Source organism: Arabidopsis lyrata, assembly GCF_000004255.2.
Source record: "Arabidopsis lyrata subsp. lyrata unplaced genomic scaffold ARALYscaffold_4, whole genome shotgun sequence".
NCBI classification, from domain to species: domain Eukaryota; kingdom Viridiplantae; phylum Streptophyta; class Magnoliopsida; order Brassicales; family Brassicaceae; genus Arabidopsis; species Arabidopsis lyrata.
Genome location: NW_003302552.1, coordinates 14,888,690 through 14,914,147, shown reverse-complemented (window position 1 = coordinate 14,914,147; position 25,458 = coordinate 14,888,690). Strand labels below are relative to the sequence as shown.

Below are 25,458 nucleotides of genomic sequence, written 5' to 3'. Positions count from 1 at the left end.
ACATTACAAAAACAGCAAAATCCTACATCCAGTCCAGAGAAGATAATTTTACATAAAGAAGGTTAAAGCAATTACTGTTCATCAATTTACATTACCAAAAAAAAATAATTAATCATAATAATAACAAACACTGAATCACATCGAGAAAGATAAAGTAATATTGTGAAAATTTGTATAGTACTTAGAAGGAGAAAAAAAGTGTATTAAAATGATCATGATATATTATTTTCTAGTGAATGATAAATTAAAAAGTGCATTGCGGAAGAGATACACTAATAATCTCATTTATTTACGTCATATAAAATTGAATTGCGACTAGATATGACATTGATTTTTGTGTTGTATTTCGTGGCATGTGAAGTTTTTAGTTTTAGAATTTGTTGGGTTTTGTTTGTTTTTGTCGATTTTTGTGTTGTGTTTCGTGGCATGTGAAGTTTTTAGTTTGTGGAGTTTTTGTCGATTCTTGTGTGAAAGTGAAGTCTTTGTTTTGATTGATTGTCTTTTGTTTTGTATTTGTGATTGTGTTGAGTGTTCGTGAATTTTTTTTTTGTTGTTGTTGTTGTTTGTATGTTTGGTGTTTGTGTTAACTTTTTACCTTGATAAGAGAGGCAGAGATTTTTACCTGACTCTTCAAAGACCTGTGCATATGCATGAAGCAAGAGAGATATCAAATATGAGCAATAAAGAGAAAATTACTTCACTCTTCATAAAGAAACTTGAGGAACAACTTACCTTAAAATGAAGTATTAAGAAAATGTTTGCCTCTCCCAACTCTACCATCCTTGCATCTTTAAGTGTTATAGCTCTGAAATAGAGATTTAATAAAACTATTTAGAGAATCAGATATCAATTTATTTTTAACAAGAAATCTATCACCCATCCACCAAATATCACTATTTCTAATCTTTGGGCAACACATTACAAAATACAAAACTGAATACAGACGAAAATATGTTAAGAGCCAGAAACTTACTGATCTATTTCATTGCTTCAATGTACCACTAGAAGTTGATTTTGAAATCTTTGAAACACCTTTTGACACTCTGGCCCCAAAGCTTTTGATGATTCAAATGGTTAGGAAAAAACACATCGTTAGCATGAACAGAAAAAGGGAATGGAGAGGAAAGAGCATGCTAATTAGGCAACCAGATCATGGAGAGTTACCTTGAACAAATCATGGTCTTACTTTTTCAAGCATAAGAGCTATTGCCAGGCTTGAGATATCTTTGATATTCTTTTCAATCTGAGAGAAATGTACACGACCAATCAGATTTTGGGGTCTATCCAATGAATATAACAAGCTAACACAAGAATACCTACAGTTTCTCGTCCACTGACTCTCAAGATCTCTGAAATGCATCTTTCGACTGTTTTTTGCAAATTTGCTGATTTTTCCTAGAAAGATTCATAGAAGCATAACAAATTGAAATCAGTACAAACATATGTAAATTAATCATTAAAGCTGATGAGGCAGTATAACAATTTTAGATGAGTCACCATCATTGCGGTGCTTACAGGTTTTAGTAATGTATAGCATCCACCAAGTCACTTAATCCAACAAGCTGTTTTTTCAACCAATCAAAAAGATCTTTACATCCTTATACTCCCATGTTCCCATCTGTTACGAATATGCATTAACAGAATAAAAAAGACTGTTAAGTTGACGAAATGATATTAACAAACAGAAGACATGTGCCCTGACCTCCTAAGAAATGAATCACGAGCAGTCAAGGTGCATTCTCTCATGTGCTTCTTGTTGTCCCTGAGAGATTCCCTGAAGTAGATCACTCAAGTATTTGGTAAAACTGGCAGGAAGTGATATTACAGTATAAAAATTATTTTTAATGCTTGACTTGTATCACCAACTTTGCTCGCCTTCTCGATAGCTGGTCCCATAGCTGCTGCAACACCTCCAATGGTAGTCAAAGTTTATTAGCCTTTTGAAGAATTTTATTTACAGCTTCAACTGACTCCAAACGCATCTACAGAAGTTTACAAGACTCAGTTTCAACTCTAAAGCTTAAGTAAAATTGGGTAATTCCGCAAAAGAAATTTTAGGTTTAGACAACAAAAGAACATTCCAATTTGTACAGCACCTTCCAATCAGGATTCTCATATCATTAAGCTAATCTTGCTACTGACCTCTTGCAAAGGTTGATGTTGAAACAGACGTCTTAACAACTCTCTTTGGAGCCGCAGTCCCCTGATGAAAGAATATAAGTAGAGCAAGAAAAACAATAAATCCAAAGGATTTTTTTCTCACATTCGGCATCAAGTTCACTTAGTTGTGCAGGTTTGACAACATTTCAGAACCCTTTGTTATCTGCAAACAGAAATAACACAGTTTAATCAGATATTAAGATATGTTCTTCTAACAAACACAAGTTAGACAAAGCAGAAGCAGCTTAAGGAATTCATAGCCACCTGGACCAAAAGTTTGATTGTAGCATTTTTGGTGCCAGCTATACTAGATTGCATCCCAACATCCTTACTAAAATCTATCAAAATCGACATAAAAAGCTCTTTTGTCATAATGAAAATAACTTAGATACTGCAGGTTTTTAATAAACAGGTGAACCTTAAGTTTTCAAAAGTGGGACACCAAAGTCATCAACTGCCGAAACCATCCATATCAAGCCTTTACTAATAACCTTGAGATTCTTGTGCTCTTTCTGTGATGTTGTAAAGCTACAAACAATAGCCATGAATCATCATTGTAATCATGTTAAAATAAAAGTTAAAGAAAAGTTATTGAACCAGGACATACCCTATCGAAACAAATCCAGGACCAACTGCTTTTCAGAAAGCAATATGGCACTACATAGCAGAGGCTCGTGTCTTTATATCTGTATCTCGATCACTAGTGGAAATAAAAACAAAAACTCAGGAAAATGAGCTAAAAACTAATTCTGCAATAAAAAAATAGAACTGACATCAGAATACAGCTTTCATCAACAGAAGCTAGCTTTTTCTTCATATTACTAACTAGTAATGCAAAGTACGACACACTTCTTATAAACTTTTTCGCAGTCGAAGATATGTCAGTGATGATTTAATGACTTGTTGATGAACCTGCATTTCCAAATAATATGCTCATGTACTACTTTAAATGATTTTGGGGGAGTATAATTCTAAAAATACATATAAGAAGATTCAGATGGAATAACAAGCATACCTGCCCATTTTTTCAATTCCAACCGGACCAGGATTTCCACTGAATTGTCTAGTTCTTGTAAACCTTCTGTCTCTTCTTTCAAAGTCAAAGTTCCTACATAACAATTTAATGCAAAAGAATCATCAAACTGATAAATACTTAGAAAAACAAAACAGAGGTTTTGTGACATGGGCTTATGCAGCTTTCATCTGAAGAAATCCAAGGCAACATGAAATAAAGCTTCATATCAAATTCAAGAACCTTGCGCGACAGATTTATCCTATGTGTAATGAAAATTGATGAAGAACCACTTAAAAATGAGATTAACCACTCAAGCAAAAGGCAAAAAGTAATAAGTGATCAAGAGAACATTATTTGAGAATAAAATAGGCTTTTAAGCAGTGGAGATGAGACGATTCTACATATCTTGCGGGACTGTCCCGCCATGGCGGGAGTGTGGACTCGTCTCTTACCTCCACAACGACGACAAGTCTTTTTCTCTCAATCTCTTCTGGAGTGGATTTATAGTAACGTGGGTGATGAGAAGGAGATTGGTGCATGTCCGTGGGCCACAATATTTTCACAAGCTGTTTGGTGGGGTTGGAAGTGGAGATGCGGGAACGTCTTCGGTGAAAATGGGAAATGTCGAGATCGGGTGCGTTTCATTAAGGATTTAGCAAAAGACGTTTGGGTCGCGCATAAGAAGTTGTCGGCAAGCTTGAGTCAAGTGGTAAGGGTAGAGCGAATGATCGCTTGGATTCCCCCTATGGTTGGATGGTTCAAGCTTAATACGGATGGTGCTTCTCACGGGAATCCCGGTCTAGCAACTGCAGGAGGGGTGATACGGGATGGGGAAGGTAATTGGTGTGGTGGTTTTGCGCTTAATATCGGGATATGCTCAGCACCGCTAGCAGAGTTATGGGGAGTCTACTATGGCTTATACATAGCTTGGGAGCGAGGCATTACACGTTTGGAGCTGGAGGTTGATTCTGAGATGGTGGTTGGTTTTTTGCGGACAGGGATTGAGGATTCACATCCGTTGTCCTTCCTGGTACGTCTGTGCCATGGCTTTTTATCGAAGGACTGGTTAGTCCGAGTTTCACATGTGTATAGGGAGGCTAATCGTCTTGCGGATGGATTGGCTAACTATGCGTTTTCTTTGCCTTTGGGTTTTCATTTGTTTACGTCGAGTCCAGAGAGTGTTAATTTAATTTTGTTGGAGGATATTAACGGGCCTGCGCGTCCTAGAAATGTTCGTTTGTAATTCGTAATTTCTTTTTAATAAAATGGGGGTTCGCCCCCCTCTCCTACCAAAAAAAAAAAAAATAGGCTTTTAAGCCCTTCGACAAACCTTCAAGTTTTTCTTTCCATAAAAAGCTCTTTAAGTGAGATATAGTTTCTGGTTTTACAAGAGATCCTCCTATATTCAATCTCTTCAAGACCCATCTCGGCAGGCTAAACTGAAAAGAAAAGTAAGATATTAACACCACAAAAGTTTAATAGAAGGACATAGCCAATCACAATAACTATTTATAATGGAATCAATTAGCACATGTGAATTCCAGAAAAAGGGAATCATACCACAATATTATGTAGTCAAAACACGAGCATCTGCATAGGCAAAATTTTCACTGGCCATCTTGGAAACGCTATCAAAGTGCTCCATATTCAGTGGCTGCCACAAGTTATAATTGTTATTTGAAGCTGTAAATAAGTAATTTCAACTAAAACAACACGTCAACTACACCACAGATGGATCATGAGATTAAAAAATGGCTTAGAATTTTCCTATTACCACACACACACTAATGGAAAATTGATTTAAGCACTAAGATACCTCACCCCACAAGTAAAAGTAATATATGGTACTGCAAAAGCCGCAAGCCTTGGATCAGAGATGTATTCATCCGATTTCAGATGATCGGCTGCGAAAAATAAGTGGAATGCAAATTAAAAACTCAAGAGTTTGAAGCAAAATGATCAGCTTGCACAACACAAAACATGTACAAATGGTGCATAAAGATATCAAAAGACGATTTGTAATACCAGGCTGTGGTGAGTTGTATGTCATGACCTGCATGCCATCACCCTATTTGCAAAAGTATGGATTGATCCGATGATGAAGAAGCCACTTAAAATGGAGACCCAACTTCTTGTACCACTCTTCACTTCCATGTTCAACATCAAAACGATCCTCAATTACAGTGTCAGAGACGCATATAACAGCAGAGAGTGATAGAGTCACTAGAATAATAAATTCCCAAACTGTCAATCTTAGCTTTATACTCACTGCAAGGTTTGAAACAACAACTGCTTTCCTCATATCAGTATCGGTTGATTCAGTAGTGTGAACTCTGGAAAAGATTAATTAGTAACCTAGAACTATCTAAAGCAAAGTATATATTTTAGTGGAGAATAAACTGAGACAGTTAGTGAGTAAATAGCAAGCAATTTAAGGATACAAAGGAAGTAAAAAGAAAAAAGTTCAGCAGTAAAGGTAGAAAGACAATATGTAAATAATTAAGCATGTAATCAATGAAACAAGGAAGCAAATTAACCAAGTAATTAATAGACAGTATGTACGAAATTAAGCATGTAAGCAAGGAAACAAGGAAGCAAATTAGCCAAGGAATTAGGGAAGAAAATACAGAAGCAAGCAAGGAAGGAACCAATCAAGGACACAAGGAAATAACAAACAAACCAAGAAGCAAATAATGAAGAAAAAAGTAAGCATGCAAGTAAGAAACGAAAGCAGAAAATAAGTAAACAAAAGATCAGACAATGAATCATGGAATAAAGTGAGTAAACAACAAAACAAAGAAACAGAGAAGCAATATGAAGCAAGGACGACACAAAGAAGTAACAAAAAAACCAAGAAGCAAATAATGAAGAAAAAAGTAAGCATGCAAGTAAGGAACGAAAGCATAAGTAAACATAGGATGAGACAATGAATCAGGGAATCAAGTAAGTAAACAACAAAACAAAGAAACAGAGAAGGACACAAGGAAGTAACCAACAAACCAAGAAGCAAATAATGAAGAAAAAGTAAGCATGCAAGTAAGGCACGAAAGCAGAAAATAAGTAAACAAAGGATCAAACAATGAATCATGGAATCAAATAAACAGAGAAGCAAATATGAATGTGTACAAGCATAGAAAGCAGAAAATAAGCAAACAAAGAAGGAAACTAGGAAGGAACTAGGAAATAGAAAACAAATCAAGGAATGAAGAAAGAAAACCAGGAAGCAAGAAATGAAAGCATAAATGATGAAGTAAGCAAGGAATGAAAGCATAAATGGTGAAGTAAACAAAGAATCCATGTATATATGTATGTATGGATGTATGTATGCAGGAATGCATGAATGCATGAATGCATGTGTGCATTTAGGTACATGTCTCTTTTCTTCAAGCAAAGAAAACTTGAAACGATCTGTAACATCAAAAAAGTAAACCATAAGAACAAGAACAAGTAACAAACCGGAGACACAATGATGCAGAACAAATCTAAAACGAAAACAGAGCAGCACAAAACTATTTTTTTTTATCTTCGATTAACACCAACCACCACATTCACGTTGACGCTACGACCATCAAGTTCTTTCTCGATCATCTCTTCGATAGAATCACATGGAGGATTTATTATCACGAATCAGAGTGCCCTTGATCTTCCAATTCTCGCAATCTGTCAAAACCAAATCGAACAAGTCACAGAGTTATCATAGAGATGGTATCGATCAAATAACAAAATCGATCGACCTCTCCACTCATACAAGCAGGAAGATTAACATACCGATTGGGATAAATTAAGTAACAATAATCGAATCAAGTAACAGAGAAACAAAATTCATAAACATTTCACGATTATCGGAATTGCCTCGATGGAACCCTAATTCGGGGAGTTTGATCTCTCTGTAACAATAATCGAATCAAGTAACAGAGAACACACAATATTTAAACATTTCAGGATTATAGGACTTGCTTCGACGGAACCCTAGTTCGGGGAGTTTTAATCTCTCCGTGTAACAATAATCGAATCAAGTAACAGAGAAATACTACAATTCATAAACATTTCAGAATGATCGGAATTGCCTCGACGGAACAATAATCGAGTGAAGTAACAGAAAAACACAATTCATAAACAAATAAATCTTTGGAATCAGAATTATCGGAACCCTAAATCCGAGAGCATGATATATCGTGTTACTAACCTTTGAATCGATAAACTTAGACGAACGGAGAGAACACACCCTTTCTAGTGTTTGATCGCCAAAAAAAAAAGCACCGATACTCAACTTCTACAGACATTTTGCAAAAAGGAAAATGTAGGGATTTATAAAAATAAGAGAGAGCTTTGTTAACGTTCTTCTTCTTTAAACGTCCATTTGATTCCGTTATATAGGAAAATTCAAAATTTGAAAATGAAAGATCGCAAGACAAATTTCTGTTCAAAAAAATATGAAAATTCAAATGCCCAGCTTTGCACAGCTGTACACACATTCGCATAATTCCACATTGTGAATATTTTCAACTTACCGAGAAATACCTGTTGAAGGTGGTTCTTCCGGTTTTATTTTTGAATTTGGTTTCTTAAAGATGAAGGCAACAACACCGGTTAAGGGGGTTCTTTCGGTATAACTCGAGCAACAGCGGTTTAAAGTAAATTTTCATTTCGTTATCTTCCCATAATTCACATAAGAAGGTATATTACTATTTTTATTCTGAAACTTATAACTATATATTATAATAATATTGCGATATTGGTTAAAATATAAATGTTTTAAATATGTAAAGTGCAGAGTTACTTATGATATTAATCTTATTTTATTTTAAATTATTTAATCTTATTTAAAATCATAATATTCCGAGGGTTTTTTATAAAGCAATGAATTGAATAAATTCGTTCTATAGTTTGCAAAATAGAATATGATATACCTTTCAACATTGGAAGCTTAAGATAATTTTAGAATTACAATTTGAGAAAATTTGTCTTATTCGAAGACAGATACGAATTAAAAGCTATAAACTGATCACAAAAGGTAGAAAAGTTGAAAGGAAATCTGATGGAGTAATAGTAAAAAAAAGGTTTTTTTCTAGGCCACGGGGGGAATCATCTCAGGATAATCTACGGTTGTGGATGGAGCCTTCTGGCACAAGAGCAGCAACCTGAGCAGACATGAAGTTGATATCTTCTTCCTTAGGAGCATAAATGATCACAACATCAAGCAATGGTGTCATTGGCCATCAAGCAATGTTAAAATCGGTCCATTAGTTAATAAATGTAGCCCATTAGTTTATAGAATGTGTAAATTCAATATTGTTTTCCTTTCTTTTTCATCTTATCAAATATTGGATTTATCTAAAGAAAACTATGCACAAGTCGCTAGCCACAAAAAAAGGAAGTATGCTCTAATTTAGAGAGTTTGATTTTGGTTTCAGATACTGGTATAAGTTATTTTTCTTGACACTTCTAAATTTCTCTAGATTCGTGTTTAGTAAGTACATCATCTTGGAACATTTTATATGTGTTAAATGTTGATGTTGTCCATATGACCATATCATATGAATTAGGTCATTTTGTTCAACCAGATTTCAGAATTGGAGTTCGGTTGGAGTTAAGATATGTTTGTTTAATTTGTATGTTTATCGATTTGTTTTTCACATTATCAATTCTTAAACGCTAAATAAAAAGTTTGCTTTTCTATTTTATCTTGCTCGACCAACGAAGTTTCTTTTCTTTTGACCACATTACCACATTAGATTGTTTTTCAGTTTTTCTTTTTTCATTGGGTGAAAAGCTCATCAATATCTTAACAAAATCTTTATTTAGACTATAAGGTTCAAAGCTCTTGACTTTATCCATTTGTAATTCACTTTAAAGAATAACAAACTCACAAAGCCAGCAAGGTAACAAAAGAAAATTCACCTTATAAATTCATCACCAAACAACACATTTCTTCAAATCAACTAAAAACAAAAACCAAAATAAAAAAGAAATGTCGACTTCTAAAACCATAACCTTAACTCTTTTTATCGCAACAACACTATTCGCGTCCTGCAACGCAGTCGCAAACGCAACAACAAAACCGCTCTTCCCAGCGATTCTAATCTTCGGCGATTCAACCGTCGACACAGGCAACAACAACTACCCTTTACCAACAATCTTCAGAGCTGAACACTTTCCTTACGGCATGGATCTTCCAGATGGCAAAGCTAACGGAAGATTCTCAAACGGAAAACTTATCTCCGACATAATCGCAACCAAACTCAACATCAAAGAGTTTATTCCTCCTTTCTTACAACCAAATCTCTCCGACCAAGACATTCTAACCGGAGTCTGTTTCGCATCAGCTGGTGCCGGTTACGACGACCTAACCAGTCTCTCCACACAAGCCATTCGTGTCTCGGAACAACCAAACATGTTCAAGAGTTACATTGCTCGTCTCAAAGGTATCGTGGGAGACAAGAAAGCAATGGAGATCATAAACAATGCTTTAGTGGTTATCAGTGCAGGGCCTAACGATTTCATTTTGAACTATTACGATATTCCCTCAAGGCGTCTCGAGTATCCTTTCATTTCTGGTTACCAAGACTTTATTCTTAAAAGGCTTGAAAATATCGTGCGGGTAACGTCTAAGATATTTATTTCTTCATATTACCACACAATTAGGGTTTTGGAGCAGACTATAGTGACTGAAAGTTTTCTGATAATTTCTTTTGTTAATCTCTCCGGTGTATATGCAGGAGCTTTACAGTCTAGGTTCCCGGAATATTTTGGTTGGAGGTTTGCCGCCAATGGGGTGTTTACCGATCCACATGACTGTTAAATTCCGCAACGTTTTTAGATTCTGCTTGGAACAACATAACAGAGACTCTGTTTTATACAATCAGAAACTTCAGAATCTCTTGCCCCAACTCGAAGCATCTCTTAAAGGAAGCAAAATCCTTTACGCCGATGTCTATAATCCTATGATGGAGATGATGCAAAACCCTAGCAAATACGGTATGTACATTAACATCTTTCTTGTTCCGCAAGTTTTCTTATGAGATAGTACTATTGAGCATTGTTTATATATATGATTCGTGTGTGTGGAATTAAAACAGGGTTCAAAGAGACGAAGAGAGGATGTTGTGGAACAGGGTTCTTGGAGACGAGCTTCATGTGTAATGTTTTCTCTCCTACGTGTCAGAATCGGTCGGAGTTTTTGTTCTTTGACTCGATTCATCCATCGGAAGCTACCTATAATGTCATAGGCAATCTTCTGGATCCTAAGATTCGTGGGAAGTTCCAGGCTTAAGTCATCACGAGTTGCAAAACTGACACAATGTTATTTTCTTGTTTCATTATGCGACTATTTGTGGACTTTTGTTTATGAATCAAGTGTAACATTGGCTCTTATTTGTGCTTTTTAAATTTAGCCAAATATGACAACTAATTAATTTGACTTTCACTTGTTGACAAACAAAGAAAAGAAAATCAGTTGAGTTATTTATAAATTCCGCAAATGCTTGATAGATTCTAAGATTATGATTGTAAATTGGTTATGTGTTTTGGTTCTTAATACAAATCATCTAATTCCTAATCTACTAAAAAAAAGAGCTACAGAAACTCTAAACCACAATAATATATCTATAATTTCTTCTGTTTCTCAAATCTCCTTATACACCATATCTCTTCAACGCTTTGCTTAAACTAGGCATTACATTGTAGGCATGGTAAGATCTTCTGAGTTCAATAATGGAACCAACCTGTAGACAAACGATAGAGATTATCAACACATCGAAGTCGGTACTGTTAAATTGAATGATATTGAACATGGAAAGAACACTTACGATGATCAAAACCGATGTAAATCCGATAGAAAAGCCTTGATTGATGCTGCGTAGATAGTGGTCAAGTACAGTAGAAGCTGTTGCCAAAAAGCTCAACAGAAGACCACCTGAATCAAAACCAAATCAAATGTTTTTTAGAGATTACACTTGTACCATATAGGAAATAGATCTAAACCGCAACAACTAACTTACCCCAAAACCTAGTTGATGCTTGTATCTTCGTTAAGTACTCGATTGTGGCTTTCCCAGGCTTTATATTGGGTATTCTCGCTCCCATTTTGTTTAAATAATCGGCTATTTCCTTTGGCAAGTTGGCCTACATAACAAACAAGAAACCCGGTTCATGTAATGTTTAATGTTCATTGGAAGATTGAAGTTCTGATTTAGAAAAAGGGTAATTACTCACAATGTCAAAGATGTTGAAGAGAAAGACGAAAAACGCATATATTGAGTAATAGACCCAAGGCGGTGCTCCAACCGTGCTTTCCGGGTTTAATATCTCCTTCACGTGTACCAAGAAAGGTGAACCCAGAATACTAAAGACAATATATCACCTTATTAGACAGCTTTAGATGGTAATAATAACACAACGAAGTAAGAACAAGAATGATATAAACCTAACAGAATCTTCAAGGGATTTACCTAGCAAGAATGCTGGGGAATGCCAAGAGATATGTGGTTGTGAGAACAGGTTGCATTCCTGCTGGGTTAATGTTAAAAGGTATGTAAGGCTCCACCTCGGTTATCGGAGAACCTTCTCTGCCCAAATGGCGAAAACATAGCATAAAAACAAATATGAGTAAAGCACACGTTGCATCCAAATGTATATTAACCCTAGTCTACTCCAAGCAATATTGGTAAAAATTGTAATATACAACAATCTTTTCTACAAAATACTGATGCTGAGCTATATATATTACCTCGAAGCAGAAGCAAGTTTAAAACCATAATATTGTAGTTTTATCTTCCTGCAGCCCTCAGTAACAACAACAGCGAACATAGTTACTACCGTAAAAATGCCCAGCAAGCCTAACAAGTAAGGCAACCAATTCGAGAAACTTCCTGCAAAAACAAAATAAAGAACAACTCTTCCTTTTTATAAATTAATTGAGAAGATAAGCGAATGATAGTTGCTTCCAGGAAATGTGGAAGACATGCAGGTCTAAGGTAAAGAGTAAAGACTAACCATAAGATTGAGAAATGTGGAGCAGGAAAAACCAAAGGTACCTGAGATTTGGTTCAGCATCTTGTGTAAGGTCTCCGTGTAGCCCGTCAATATTCCCACACAAATAATTAGAGATGACCCATGACCTGTTAAAGGCATAGAAACATGTAATGAGCGAGTTCCACCAAATACTCCATTTCTGCATCACTTTAAGCTACCAATGGTTATAGAGATAAGAAGAGAGAGAATCAAATACCAAATCCGGATTCTGAAATTGTATCACACAGCCATGTCATTGTCATTGCACCACAGACTAGCAAAGATGCTGTCATCATTACATGCTTGACCCTGAAAAAGCATGAATTCTTACTTTAGCATCAGTTGTGGCAAAATGGATGATAGAATCTACAAGCATCATTTTTGCTACTCCGAACTTGAATAATCCTAATTAACTTACTGGGCAGTGGCTGCAAAAACTGAATATTGAAGCGAAGTGTAAGCCACCACTAATGCTTCCACTATAGCAAAGAGAAACGATAGCCACCATCTAAAAGTAAGACCGAAAAAAGCGATTTAGTAACTTTGTTCAATGAAGCAAAAAAGTCACAAGATCTACAAACAAAGTAATTGCATGTGAAGAATTCATCTCACGGCTTGAGAGGTAAGAAACTAAACACACATATAACTCTTGATCTTTTCGTGACCATCTAAGCCTTCCTTTCGCAGTTTCACCAACGATGGAAGAACGTGACAAAGCACCTGGTGTTTCATGATCAATTTTAACATCAATCATAATTTTAATATATAAAGAATCCACAGAAACAGGCAAACACATCAAATCAAGGGGGAGATCTTAACCTGCATAATTATAGATGCTATTATTTGTGGACTGAGCCCAAGCTGGAAAAGCGAAAGCTTGATCTCTGCTCCAAACTCACCCAGTTCCTCTATCAAAAACACAGATGTTAGCCACAAACTTAGATGTGTCATCCGAACAAGGGGTTATAGGACTCAAATGACATGAGAACACTCACCCACAGAACCCGAGACAAAGCTAAGGTAATCTTGAGGTATTAATCTTCTGTCGAATCCAGGTAAAGGTATAAAATATCCAACACGGCTAAGTACAAGCAAAACAGCCGTTACAAACAACCTCCTCCTTATCTCGCTCTTAAAGAATCTTTCAGCTGCAGTATTGAGTACTGAACTTATCCGAACAAAATCAAGAAACCTATTTCTAAAAGACTTTGGCCTATCTTCCTGTAGAGTGCTGGAGACAGTAGAATTCTGTGAAATATGAATGTCCTGTGAATCTGGTGGAGTAATCTCCACATCCAAAGCATCTACATGCATCTCCTCACTGCTCATAGAATCATCTCTGAGCTTATCGGAATAATTTATCGAAAAACTCTTCTTTTCTTTAATAAAGAGATGTCTTCTGTTCATCTGAATAAAATGTCCTTCTCTCCTTGACATATTCAAATTCATAGTAAGACATTTCCTGGATTGTAAAGGTTGATAACACAGAGATGGGTCTCCTGCAAAAACAACATCAAGGTCAAACACATGCCTCAACAATTGTTTCTGTTCATATGAAAATAAAGTTCGATAATTTGAGAGAATTGCAGGCTTAAGAGAACTAGTCCAAGAGATAGTATCAGTGAAAAAGTTATGAACTTTGTAGGAACAGTGAAAAACCCATGTCGGTGCTCTTGAAGTTAGGGTTTTATCAATTCGAAGCAATGAAACTTTAACGATTGTATCCTGAACTAGTCTAGTAGGTAACAATCTCTTAAGATTTTGATTCCGAACTACTTAATTTGAGGAAGAAACACTTACGTTTAGAGAGGAAAGCATAGGAGGGATGCGAAAGCGAGATTGGTCTAAGAGGAAAATGGAAGAAGCAAGCTTGAGAGGAATTCATCGAGAGGATGAGGAGAGAAAACGCGGCGCTGAGCCAAGGAAGAAGAACAACATCGGCTTCCAAGTGTGTTACTGTTATAACTTATAACTTAAATCTTTATATCTTTATTTTATTTTTTAATTTATTTAATTCTTATACTTAGCCTCTAATATAGTTCTAGAATGTATGATTCATGCATTTTTTGTGGTTCTACTATTTGCCCTATTTTATGTTTTGCCATGTTAGTAAAAGATTAGTATCAAGATTTGAAGTATACAAGAATTAGGTCAATTATATAATTCTGTAATATTATTTAAAATGAAATGACAAAAAAGTTCTAATAATCCAAATAATTGATGGTATTAGATGAATTTTTGTTGGCAGGGGAAGAATCACAATGCTTCTAAGAGCAAAGTGCCAATGTAAAAAGTTTTATTTTAATTATGGTGTGATTGAAAAAAAAAAATCCAAATAATATGAGTTTTCTATTGAATAGATTAACAACAAAAACTTTTACTTTTCACCATTATGCTATTGTAGTATTATCAATCACATAAATAAGAATTAGATTCTTATAACAATAATGTGTTGAAAGATTTTAATCAATAATTTAGAAAAGTTCTATTAATATAATTCAGTTATAATTTTTTTTTTTTTATCTTTGTTGATACTAGAACACCATCTAAAGTGAGTACAAAATGAATGTCACAACAAAACATTATAAGTTCATTTATATGGTTGATCAAATAAAATAATACCATAGTTTTTAGTGAAAATCATCAAAATACTAGTAAGATCTAAGAGCATACACAATGGCACATGTGTGAGTTTGGGTGTGAATAATTTTTTATTATTATAATTAAAGAGAGAGAAGATAAAGAGGGAAATAGAGAGAGATAGAGAGAGCGCAATATTTCTCTTTATTTTAATACTCACATCCAAGTGTTAACAGATGATAAGATATTTATGCGATATAAAATTGATTACTTTCTCCAAGAAGTAAAGAGAAAAAGAAAATCAATAATCCTTCCTTCAAAATCATTATCATTTCCATTTGGTGAGAGACATACAGATTTGTGGTTACCTTTATGAAAATTATAAATGTGATGTGGTAGAGTGATACAAGTCTACACTCTATTCCTGTAATCGCAAACCCAACCGATCCAGTCTCTTTAGATTCCCTTTCTCGATCAGACCGCATAAATTTGGACACTTATGTCCTAATTTTATTCTCTCATCAAGCCTCAATTTTGCTTCCCCTCCCCTTAGAAAGCTCTTCACTATCCCCTGCGATTTTGTGTTTCCGACAAACCCTAATTTGCAAGAAGAGGGGTTTCATCTAATTTGTATAAATCTCGGTTCTTTTTTTGCCATTTCGTTTACTCTGATCATGGATTCTGAAGAAGATATGCTCGATGCACACGATATGGAGTCTGGTGAGGATGATTTCTATAGCGGTGGAACTGATGATTGTAATGATAGTGATGATGGTGAACCTGATTATGGGTTTGTTGAGGAAGATGCTGATGATTCTGCCATGATCGCCTCTCATCGCTCTCAGGTGGGTTTTTGTGGTTCTACTTGGTTTTGGTTGTTGAAGCTGATTGCTTTTAGAACTTGTGCATGTGTTATGATTTGTCTGATGGCAAAGTTCGAGGCTTTCTATGATAAAATTGAGGCTTCAAAGTTCACCATGGAATTTCTCTATACTGTTTTAGTTCCATGTCTACTTTTGTTTTGTTCTGTGAATATTGACTGATTATAACTATAATGTTACTTCTTTCTAGAAAAACTTTTGTGTTCTGAGGGAAGAAGATATTCGTAGGCACCAGATGGATGATATTGAACGAGTTTCCGTTGTCCTCTCGATAACTGAGGTCGAAGCGAGTATTCTGCTTCGTCATTTTCACTGGTAAATGCCTTTTACGTTTACGCTTTAATATTAACACTATGTGTTTCTCATTGTTTCATGTGTATATATATGATTCCTTGTTTACTTCAATTTGTTTTGGAGTGATAATATCAAATGGTCTCTTTAGCTTTTCTAGAATGTATATCCATGGTCGTACTTAGGTGTTTATTCTAGCTTCCTGATGCAATGAGAAACTTCTCATTTCAGGAGTGTCGGTAGAGTTCATGATGAGTGGTTTGCTGATGAAGAGAGAGTTCGGAAGACTGTTGGCATTTTGGAGAGTCCTGTTGTTCCACCATCTGATGACAGTGAAGTATGTCCTTTAAATTGTATTATCTGAAGTGGTTTTACATGTTTCTCGTTTGACAATTCATGTCTCACTAACACATCATCATGTGTTCAGCTTACATGTGGAATCTGTTTCGATTCGTACCCTCCTGAGAAAATCCCTTCAGTTTCTTGTGGCCATCCTTTCTGCACTACATGCTGGACAGGTCAATTGTCTTTTTTTCTTTTCTTTTTCATTAGCATCCTCAAGAGTCTTACATCTTTAGTTCTATCAAAGAATGGGAACCGCTTCATTTTCCTTGTATTTATCTGAGGTTAGGTTCAGTTAATTGGTTGTAATTTTAAAGGTAATTTCCTTCTAATCTAGTTGTTAATTTCAAAATCTCCCATCTTTGATTTTTCTGAAACAAACCTGTGTGCCCCATATTTCTACTACAATATTTGTTGAGTGGTAACTTACGTTTTACTGTATACGTTTTGCAGGTTATATCACCACAACCATTAATGATGGTCCGGGATGTTTGATGCTAAGATGTCCTGACCCATCTTGTCTTGCTGCTGTTGGTCATGATATGGTTGACAAATTAGCGTCTGAAGAGAAGGAGAAGTACAACAGATATTTTCTTAGGTCTTATATTGAAGACAACAGAAAGGTAAACGGTCACTAGAAAATTTATATCACACAGACTGATATTAATGTCGCAGGCTCTTTTATTGAGATATCATATCATCTTACTTGAAACGTTTTACTCTCTTTCCTTTTGTTCTATGATTGACACTATTTTCCGTTTGAGGAATAGTGGGTTCTGTCTGTTGAGCATCCTGAAGTTTTTGTCATCTCTTAGAAGATTCTGTTCTTTTCATGATTTCATAATTTTTTTCCGTATTCTCAAATTACCTTTGATGTCTTTGCTACTTTGAACAAAGTAGCAAACCATATTAGTCTCTCTCCATATTTATTCTTATGATGCGATGTTTCTAATCCTTATGTTATTTGGTTCAGATGAAGTGGTGTCCTGCCCCGGGATGTGATTATGCGATTGATTTTGTTGCAGGGTCTGGAAGTTATGATGTTTCCTGCTTGTGCTCGTTTAGCTTTTGCTGGAATGTAAGTCTTGAGTCAAAGCCCACTGATTTGATTTCTCCTAGTTATTCAATGTATTCGGTAGATCAATAGCGCTGTGGTGAATTTTAATTGTAGTGCACTGAGGAGGCTCACCGACCTGTGGATTGTAGCACAGTTTCAAAATGGATTTTGAAGAACAGCGCTGAATCTGAAAATATGAATTGGTATCCACTCTATCTGTTTCTCTTACTCGTTCCTGACCCCTTATCTCTGGCTTGTATATAGAGACATATATCTTACCACCTGCCTTGTGTATCTTACTAATATTTCCTGGTAATCAAACTCTGTCTTCTTATGCTCAGGATACTTGCCAATTCAAAGCCTTGTCCAAGATGTAAGCGGCCAATTGAAAAGAATCAGGGCTGTATGCACATGACATGCACACCACCTTGTAAATATGAATTTTGTTGGTAATGCTTCAATTCCATCTCTAACGTCTTAGTTTGGTTGAAACTGTATCTCTGTAATGTTTTACTAGAAATGTGGTCTAGGCAATGCTAATAATGCTGTTTATATAATTACATCTATAGGCTATGTCTTGGTGCATGGATGGATCATGGGGAAAGAACTGGTGGTTTTTATGCTTGTAACCGGTACGAGGTGGCCAAGCAAGAAGGACAGGTAAGACATTGGGTACTTTCTTGGTCTTTGGTGGTTTCTTATTAGTCATTTGCGCTGATTTTACTGAATATTGACTTGGGCTCATCTTTGCCTGTTAGTATGATGAGACAGAAAGAAGGAGAGAGATGGCCAAAAATTCACTAGAGAGATACACACATTATTATGAACGCTGGGCAAGCAATCAAACGGTATGCATAATTCTACACTTCTTATGCCTGAGGAAGTTTCTAGGTCCTCAGTATTTATTTCTTTGTTTTGGGTGATTTGGCAGTCGAGGCAAAAGGCTATGGCAGATCTGCAGCAAGCGCAGACGCAGAATGTAAGACTTGTTATGTTCTTTAGAATTTTGCTTCTTTCTGAATCTCTTTATCTGAGTGAGTTATAGTCTTTATCTTTGAAATGAGATGTAAATGGAAGGCAATTGTGGTCTTTTCGCTAAACTGAGTAATCCCCTCGTTTTTTTTTTAAATTCAACGTTCACAAATGTTTCCTGGTCTTAAAACCCATACTGCACTTTGTTCTGCTCTTTAAGTATTTCCTATGTCTGTTTATAAAGCATCGACATATGCATTTGAAACTATTGTGTTTATTCATGGGTGGGGAAGGTTCTTTTAGTAGAAAATATTTTGAGAAGTAAACCGTTTTGGCTGTTTCTAATACTCCGTTTATCTATACTTGACTCATCTCAAATTCTGCCAGCTTGAGAAGCTTAGTGATAAACAGTGCACACCAGAATCTCAGCTCAAATTCATTTTAGAAGCTTGGCTTCAGGTAAGCAAATAGAAGTGTTCAAATAACTAAGTGAGACTTCTCCATAGCATTTGCTAAAAACAGTTTCTCATATGATATTACCGATGAAGATCATCGAATGTAGGCGAGTCTTGAAATGGACTTATGCATATGGATACTACCTACCTGATCATGAACATGCCAAACGACAATTTTTCGAGTATTTGCAAGGTCAGAACCCTCCTTCATTTAATTGTGTATCTCTTTCTTCTTCAGAAGCATCTTAACTTTTTCCTATTGTTCAGGGGAAGCTGAGTCAGGTTTAGAGAGGCTCCATCAATGCGTAGAGAAGGACTTGGCTCAGTTTCTCAATGCAGAAGGCCCATCAAAAGATTTCAATGATTTCCGGACAAAACTAGCTGGTTTGACCAGGTAAGCGTTTTGTCTTCATACATCTATCCTGTTTGACAGAGAAGAAGAAGAAATAAGTGCTTCAGGCTTTCAGATAGATCTAGGAAAATAATTGTGCGAAACCCTATATCAGTGACATAAGTCTGCTAATATTTAAACCAATCAAGCCATACATAATGTTAGGTCCTGTGGTAGTTTTCTGATGTAGCTACCTGACCTAGTCGAGACTATCACCAAGTAATTCTTCTTATAAATGCCATTCACATTTTTCGGAAAGCTAAACCCATGCTTCTGTATTTTGTATTCTTACAGCGTGACGAAAAACTACTTTGAGAATTTGGTGAAAGCTCTGGAGAACGGTCTTGCTGATGTAGACTCACATGCGGCTTGCAGCAGCAAATCAACAAGCTCCAAATCAACAGCTTGCAGTAGCAAAACAAGAGGTAAAGGCAAAGGAAGTTCCAGAACTGGTGGATCCAGCAGAAACCCAGATGACAACTTATAAGAATGTTTCTCATGTCCTCGCCAAGGTACAAAACCCGAATAGTTCGTATGCAATTGGAGAATGCACACGATCGAAGAAAAACCCAAACTGCATGCACATAGTGGAACTCTAATTCTTCTCTTATGCGTGTATGTGGGTTTGGATCATCGGGTCTGTGATAAGTTTCCCGCTTATGTATAGTGTAAAAGAACAAGACTTTTGTTGCCTGCTCTGCTGTGGCAATCTCTGTGAAACCAATATTCAGTGACCTCATGTGTCTCGTTTTAAAGAAAAAAAGAGCAAATGGTACTTGCTTTGTTTGGCTCTTGACCATCTCTTTTATGTTTGTAATATTGAATTCAAATTACATCTTAAGAAAGTGTTTAATATTGAATCCTTTAGGTGTTTAAAATTTGATACAAGAGTTTCTACTGTGCACAGCTTGGAAAAAATTTACACTACATGTGACGCCATTGTTAAATGCTACAACTTGATATAAATTAAATGAATGTGTCTGTGCTCCTTTTTTCTTATCTTCCGTTGTGTTCAACGACTTTTAAGGAAAAAGATGAACAACTTTAAGCCCATTAAAGCACACTTTTTGTAGCACCAAAAACAAACACATTAAAAAGAATCAAAGAGTTTTTTTCTTATTCATTTTTTCTCTTCTTTAGTTTCTTAGACCTGAGGGTTTATAGGTTTTGGAGACCTGAAGTTCCATTGATTTGTTCTTTGGAGCGTCAAGTAGCTTAGCCCTCTTCCTTGCTATAGGGAACTCCATGGAATGTGCTTTAGGACCATTGTCCCCAAAATCTTCTTTGAACATTTTGATGCTTAGAGCATTCAACAACGCCCTCGAGTACTGCCTCGAAGCCATTTTCCAGTCCGTCCCTGATTTCATCATCGCCTTAAACTCATCAAAGCTTATTCGTCCATCCTGTCACCACAAAAATTTGTTAAGAATTTCACATAACCTTGCCAAAGTACACATCAATCCAGTCTCAAAATCTCAGGCTCTAATTTGGTTAGTTTTGTTCATTTACCTTGTTGAGGTCTACGTCAAAGAAGATATCTTTGATCCACTGGTCGTTACCGTTACCATGGCCTAGCTTATCATCGCAAAGAGCTTCCTTGAGCTCATCTAGCTCGATAAATCCATTCCTGTTCTTGTCAAAATACTTGAATGCTTCCTGCAAATGCTCATCACATCCCATTCTCTTCAAATGTATTGACAGTGTCACAAACTCCTCACAGCTCAACATCCCATTTCCATCTGTGTCCGCTGCATCCATTAGCATCTTCACATCGCCATCGGGAACTACTTGTCCAATCTTCTTCAGCCCATCTCTTAGCTCCTCAAAAGTCAAGTGACCATTCTTATCAGTGTCCATCGTTTGAAACATCTGTACTATCGCTGCTATCTCCTCGTTTGGTAAATTGTCTGCTACGATCTGAAAGATTGTCCGATTTCCGTATCAGTAACAAGTCTTATAGAGGGGAAAGTAAACTCATAAAATTTGGGAAATCAAGAAACTTATATACCCTGAGGACTTTCTTCTTGAACCTGTTCATCAACAAGAACTGTTGAATCTTGGTCCTGACGTTATCTCCAAGATTCACATTTGGTGCTCTGTCTGCATTCCGGATCCATGGATGTTCTGTAAAACATAGATTTTTCGATCAATTGATGACGTTTGTTTACCGATAATCAAACGTTATTATTAATATACCAAGCACTTCTTGGACTGTGAGCCGGCTATAAGGATTTGCATCAAGCATGTTCTTAACGAGTTCCTTGGCTTCACGTGAGACTTTTGGCCACGGATCCCTCTCGAAATCGATGTTCCCTCTCACAATAGCGTGCGCGATTCCTTCCTCGGTTTCTGCCCAAAAGGGAGGAACACCACAAAGCAAGATATAGAGTATAACACCTGCACTCCAAACATCGATCTCAGGACCGTAATTTCGTCTCAAAACCTCTGGAGCCATGTAGTAAGGACTTCCCACAATCTCATTGAACCGCTGGGCTGCAATATACATTTGATTTTTTTTCAAGAAAATGACATAAAGATTCAAACCTTTTGATGTTATAATAGAGTTGTGATAATTAGTACCAGGTTTGAAGAAAATGGAGAGACCAAAATCAATTGCTTTGAGTTGTGCAGTCTCAGTTCCATTCGAAAAGAGGAAGTTCTCTGGTTTAAGATCACGATGAATCACTCCATGTTCATGACACACCTTCACCAACAACAAACATAAAGAACCAAACAAGAAGGCAAAAAACCGTCACAAAGAAAACAGAGATTATAAATCTTGTTTTTCACCTTGACAACTTCAAGAATGGTTTTAGCGACAGATGCAGCGGCGCGTTCAGTGTAATGCCCTCTAGAGACAATGCGGTCAAAAAGTTCACCTCCTTCACAAATCTCCATGACAAGATAGACAGCGTCTTTGTCCTCAAAAGCTTCCTTAAAGCTAACAATATTTGGATGTTTTGGTAAACATCTCATGATCTCAACCTCTCTTCTCACATCCTCCACATCTATCTCCGTCCTTAGCTTCTCCTTCGATATCCTCTTACACGCAAACCTGCATGCCCGGTTACACGAAATCAAACCGAGAAGAAAAGAAAAGAATAAAAACATTAATCAACATATAAAAAAAAAAAACAGAGAAATGACCTTTCTCGGGTACTGATCTCGATACATTCATGAGTGACACCAAATTCACCGCGGCCTAATTCTTTCCCCAAATCATACTTGAGGTGGATTCCATCTCCGATAGGCTCGGGAAGAACGCGGCTTGGTGGCTGGAAAATCAATCTCCGGGAAAGATTAGTTGAAGAATCGAAACGAGGAACAGAGGATGTTCTGCTATTACTACTGTGTCGCCTTCTTACCGGTCTCTTTCCAAAAGGAGAGCCTTTCAATGGCGACGAAACACAACTTCCCATGGGATTCTTTTTTGGGTTGTTTTGGAGTATAATCCAACGGTTTGAATCGATCAATCGATTAGTAACAATCAATCAAGCGATTTCAAGGAGGAGATTAATTCAAATGCACCCCATGGGAAGGAAGAGAGAAGCTTTTGCGCTCGAGTTCTTTCTCTTGTTTTTTTTTTTTTTTGGTTTTTCTGGGGGTTTTTTTGGGGAGGCTTCTCTCTTCTTCTTCTGTTCTCTTTGTGTTCCGTTTTCTATTTGTTAATTTGTTGTAAGTTTGAAGAAAGAGGGAAAGTCCTAAAAGAGAGGAGAGGAGATTGAGAGGGAAACATAGATTGGATGGATTGGAGAAATCTTTCTATATTTGGTTTAGACAGTCTGTTCGTTGGAGTTTTTAAATAATCCGTTAAATTTGTTGCCTTTCCTTTCTGTTTCCTCCTCCCGCTATATTTTCTTCTAACGTGTTCAAAATTGCTTTATTTTGTTAATTTTTTCTTAAGAAAATGACTATATTTGTAACCAAAAGGTTAAACTTATAAATCTATTTGACGATCCATATATCAGAACTTAATGTTAAAGACATGGAGTATTTTTGCTTTAAGTTCACAATGAGACATTACTTCTTAAGACTATACACGCTTATTAAGCTATAACCGACCCACATACGCCATTTGACTCATATCCAAGTGCAAAGGTTTGCTTTCAGAATAACCATTTATTTTGTTTCGGACCTTTGATTTGGTTCACAGCTTCATTTTATTTTGTGCTATCAGAACAAATGTTTAATGCATATGCCGAATCCAACACACAATAAGCATGCCAAACTCAAGGGAAAACTGAGTTTTGTTTATTTGCAAACAAGTGTAGTCATTACAACAAACTTTTCCAAAAAATAAATTATACCCTTCAGTTCAGATGTTGATTAAAATGCAAAAGCAAAAGCGGGTTTTAACATCCTCGTCTTGAAATTTCACATTGCTGAGACTTATTGCAGAGAGTGTTCTTGCAAACAACCTCAGAGGAACTTTCTGTGTGGTCTGCCTGCATCTTCATCTTGCATATGCTGTCATAAATCGAGTTTAGAGTACGTTAGATTTGAACTTAGTATTATTAATCACAATAACTACACAATTGTGTGGGAACTGGGAAGTAACACATAAATTCTTTTCCATCTCAATCGGCATAGACAAACACTAACAAGGAATGCCATAGAGCATCAATCACATAAACATGGCCCTAACACGAATCTATATTCAAGAACACAACACAGACTATAAACTACTATGGAGGAAGAATCCTCAAGGATTGTAGCAATGAACTGCTGAGAGATTAAGAATGTTGAAAGTAAACCATAGACAACTTATCATAACCAAATTACCTCATTCATACTCAAACTCAGAACAATAGTTACAGAAGCAGATAAAACCATTTTTGACAGGCAAAGAACCAATTTTTCCAAGCTAAAACACATCAAGACTTGAGGATAACAAAAAAAAACTCAATTTCTCCTGCCCTAACTCCAATTCTGAGGCTTTCATTGGTTGGTCTCAAAACATTGAGTTATAATCAATCTGAAATCGAACCATCAATAAGAACTAGTATGGAGGTGAAATGCAGTTCCGAATCCAGTCGTTTCAGCAATAAGAACTGATCTAATTCAAATGTATCTACAACAAAGTCACCATCTAAATTAAACCCCAATTTCAAATGTATCAAACGATCCAAATCCATACGACACATGAAAAATTAGGGCACAAAACAGATATCTAACTCCGGAGAAATCGGATCGAGAATAAGATAGGGGGAGAGATCAAACTCACGAAATCTTTGACGATTCCCTTGTAGACAATGATCGGGAGAGCGATGCCGAAGATTCCGATGAGAGCGAAGTTACGGCGAGTCCAGCGGAAATTGTGCTCGAGATTCTCTCTAGCAGATCCCCAATCCTCGATGAACTTGTTCTTGTTCGTTTCCATTCCTCCACCCATCTTCGCTTCCTCGACGATTTGACGTTAATCTCTCTTCTCCGAATCGTCTTCAAAATGGTGGTTTTAGCTCTGTCGCGACTGTGGTTGGTCAGCTCAAATCGCTACTGGTTTTTCAATTTATCGTTTTTGGATTAACCAGTTATTATCAGATTTTGACAGGGATTTAAGCCCATGAGCCCATTTACAAAAGGGCCCAAAGTTACGTATACGAGTATTTTACTATTTTTGTTTAAGAAGGTTAGCTTTTCCAACAGTTTTAAAAAATTTCATGATTTTATTTCAGGGACTAACATTTTTTTTTTTTTTAAGATTGTTTATAAATTTTGGGAAATATATTATTTGTTCGATTTTACTGAACATACGAAAAAATCGTGATATAATTAAAATTAAAAATGATGGATCAGGTAGTTTTTAAATTTGAAGTTGATCCTTGAATCTTTTTAAATTTGAGTAGATTTTTCTTGAAGGTTTTTAAAAACTTTGGTAGGATTCTCACATAAATGCATTCTGCATTTACTAAATAATTAACTTTAATAATGTCAAAAGAAAAATAATTAACTTTAAAAAACAAAACACTGCGAGTAATTGCATATCCTTGATGCAGGGTGTCGGACTTGCACCTCTTCGTCTTCGATTCTCACTCTCAACATCATCAAATGGATATATTTCGCCGTTCAATCGCAAAAGGTTTCTTATTGTTAATTCATGTTTTAAGAGTAATTCTTGAAAGCTAGTTTTGGTTCTTAACAAGAGCTATTTTATTTACATATTCTTCTAGTCCCGATCGGTATTTAAGTTTGAATTCGAGCTTTTATGAGTTTTATCGAGAAGATTCTGTTTGTGAATGGTCAAAGCTTATTGACTCTTTCTAATCATCATCAGAAGAGAAAAAAAACTTAGTGCTTGGTAT

The 25,458-nt window shown here is 36.1% G+C and overlaps 5 protein-coding genes across 6 annotated transcripts; 2 read left to right on the top strand and 3 right to left on the bottom strand.

Annotated features, from left to right (window-relative positions):
- Positions 1-8,755: 8,755 nt before the first annotated feature.
- LOC9315400 (GDSL esterase/lipase At2g31540) lies at positions 8,756-10,595 on the top strand. Its single transcript, XM_002881134.2, has 3 exons — positions 8,756-9,776; positions 9,895-10,153; positions 10,255-10,595. The coding sequence occupies exons 1-3, from the start codon at positions 9,147-9,149 to the stop codon at positions 10,446-10,448; spliced, it is 1,083 nt and encodes a 360-aa protein (XP_002881180.1). The 5' UTR covers positions 8,756-9,146; the 3' UTR covers positions 10,449-10,595.
- A 68-nt stretch (positions 10,596-10,663) lies between these two features.
- Positions 10,664-14,147, bottom strand: LOC9317247 (preprotein translocase subunit SCY2, chloroplastic). The gene is made up of 13 exons (XM_021029380.1): positions 13,988-14,147; positions 13,183-13,686; positions 13,007-13,095; positions 12,828-12,907; positions 12,606-12,695; positions 12,405-12,496; positions 12,211-12,294; positions 11,904-12,045; positions 11,626-11,742; positions 11,390-11,519; positions 11,176-11,299; positions 10,984-11,090; positions 10,664-10,899 (listed from the first exon to the last, which is right to left on the bottom strand). Exons 1-13 carry the CDS (start codon positions 14,070-14,072, stop codon positions 10,810-10,812), a joined length of 1,734 nt encoding a protein of 577 aa, XP_020885039.1. The 5' UTR covers positions 14,073-14,147; the 3' UTR covers positions 10,664-10,809.
- A 946-nt stretch (positions 14,148-15,093) lies between these two features.
- On the top strand, positions 15,094-19,890 carry LOC9315399 (probable E3 ubiquitin-protein ligase ARI7). The gene is made up of 15 exons (XM_002881133.2): positions 15,094-15,612; positions 15,839-15,963; positions 16,171-16,276; positions 16,367-16,457; positions 16,735-16,904; positions 17,255-17,359; positions 17,453-17,541; positions 17,680-17,787; positions 17,908-17,998; positions 18,097-18,186; positions 18,270-18,317; positions 18,698-18,769; positions 18,859-18,958; positions 19,033-19,159; positions 19,451-19,890. The coding sequence occupies exons 1-15, from the start codon at positions 15,442-15,444 to the stop codon at positions 19,641-19,643; spliced, it is 1,686 nt and encodes a 561-aa protein (XP_002881179.1). The 5' UTR covers positions 15,094-15,441; the 3' UTR covers positions 19,644-19,890.
- A 96-nt stretch (positions 19,891-19,986) lies between these two features.
- Positions 19,987-23,024, bottom strand: LOC9315398 (calcium-dependent protein kinase 24). 2 transcript variants are annotated; one of them, XM_021027771.1, is made up of 8 exons: positions 22,522-23,024; positions 22,304-22,431; positions 21,947-22,211; positions 21,737-21,860; positions 21,353-21,649; positions 21,165-21,280; positions 20,666-21,073; positions 19,987-20,559 (listed from the first exon to the last, which is right to left on the bottom strand). In XM_021027771.1, the coding sequence occupies exons 1-8, from the start codon at positions 22,573-22,575 to the stop codon at positions 20,293-20,295; spliced, it is 1,659 nt and encodes a 552-aa protein (XP_020883430.1). In that variant the 5' UTR covers positions 22,576-23,024; the 3' UTR covers positions 19,987-20,292. The 2 variants fall into 2 exon arrangements, with proteins under 2 accessions (XP_020883430.1, XP_002879331.1); XM_002879285.2 differs by having other exon boundaries at positions 22,304-23,024.
- Positions 23,025-23,373: 349 nt separating this feature from the next.
- Positions 23,374-24,672, bottom strand: LOC9317246. The gene is made up of 2 exons (XM_002879284.2): positions 24,381-24,672; positions 23,374-23,623 (listed from the first exon to the last, which is right to left on the bottom strand). The coding sequence occupies exons 1-2, from the start codon at positions 24,546-24,548 to the stop codon at positions 23,576-23,578; spliced, it is 216 nt and encodes a 71-aa protein (XP_002879330.1). The 5' UTR covers positions 24,549-24,672; the 3' UTR covers positions 23,374-23,575.
- Positions 24,673-25,458: the final 786 nt, after the last annotated feature.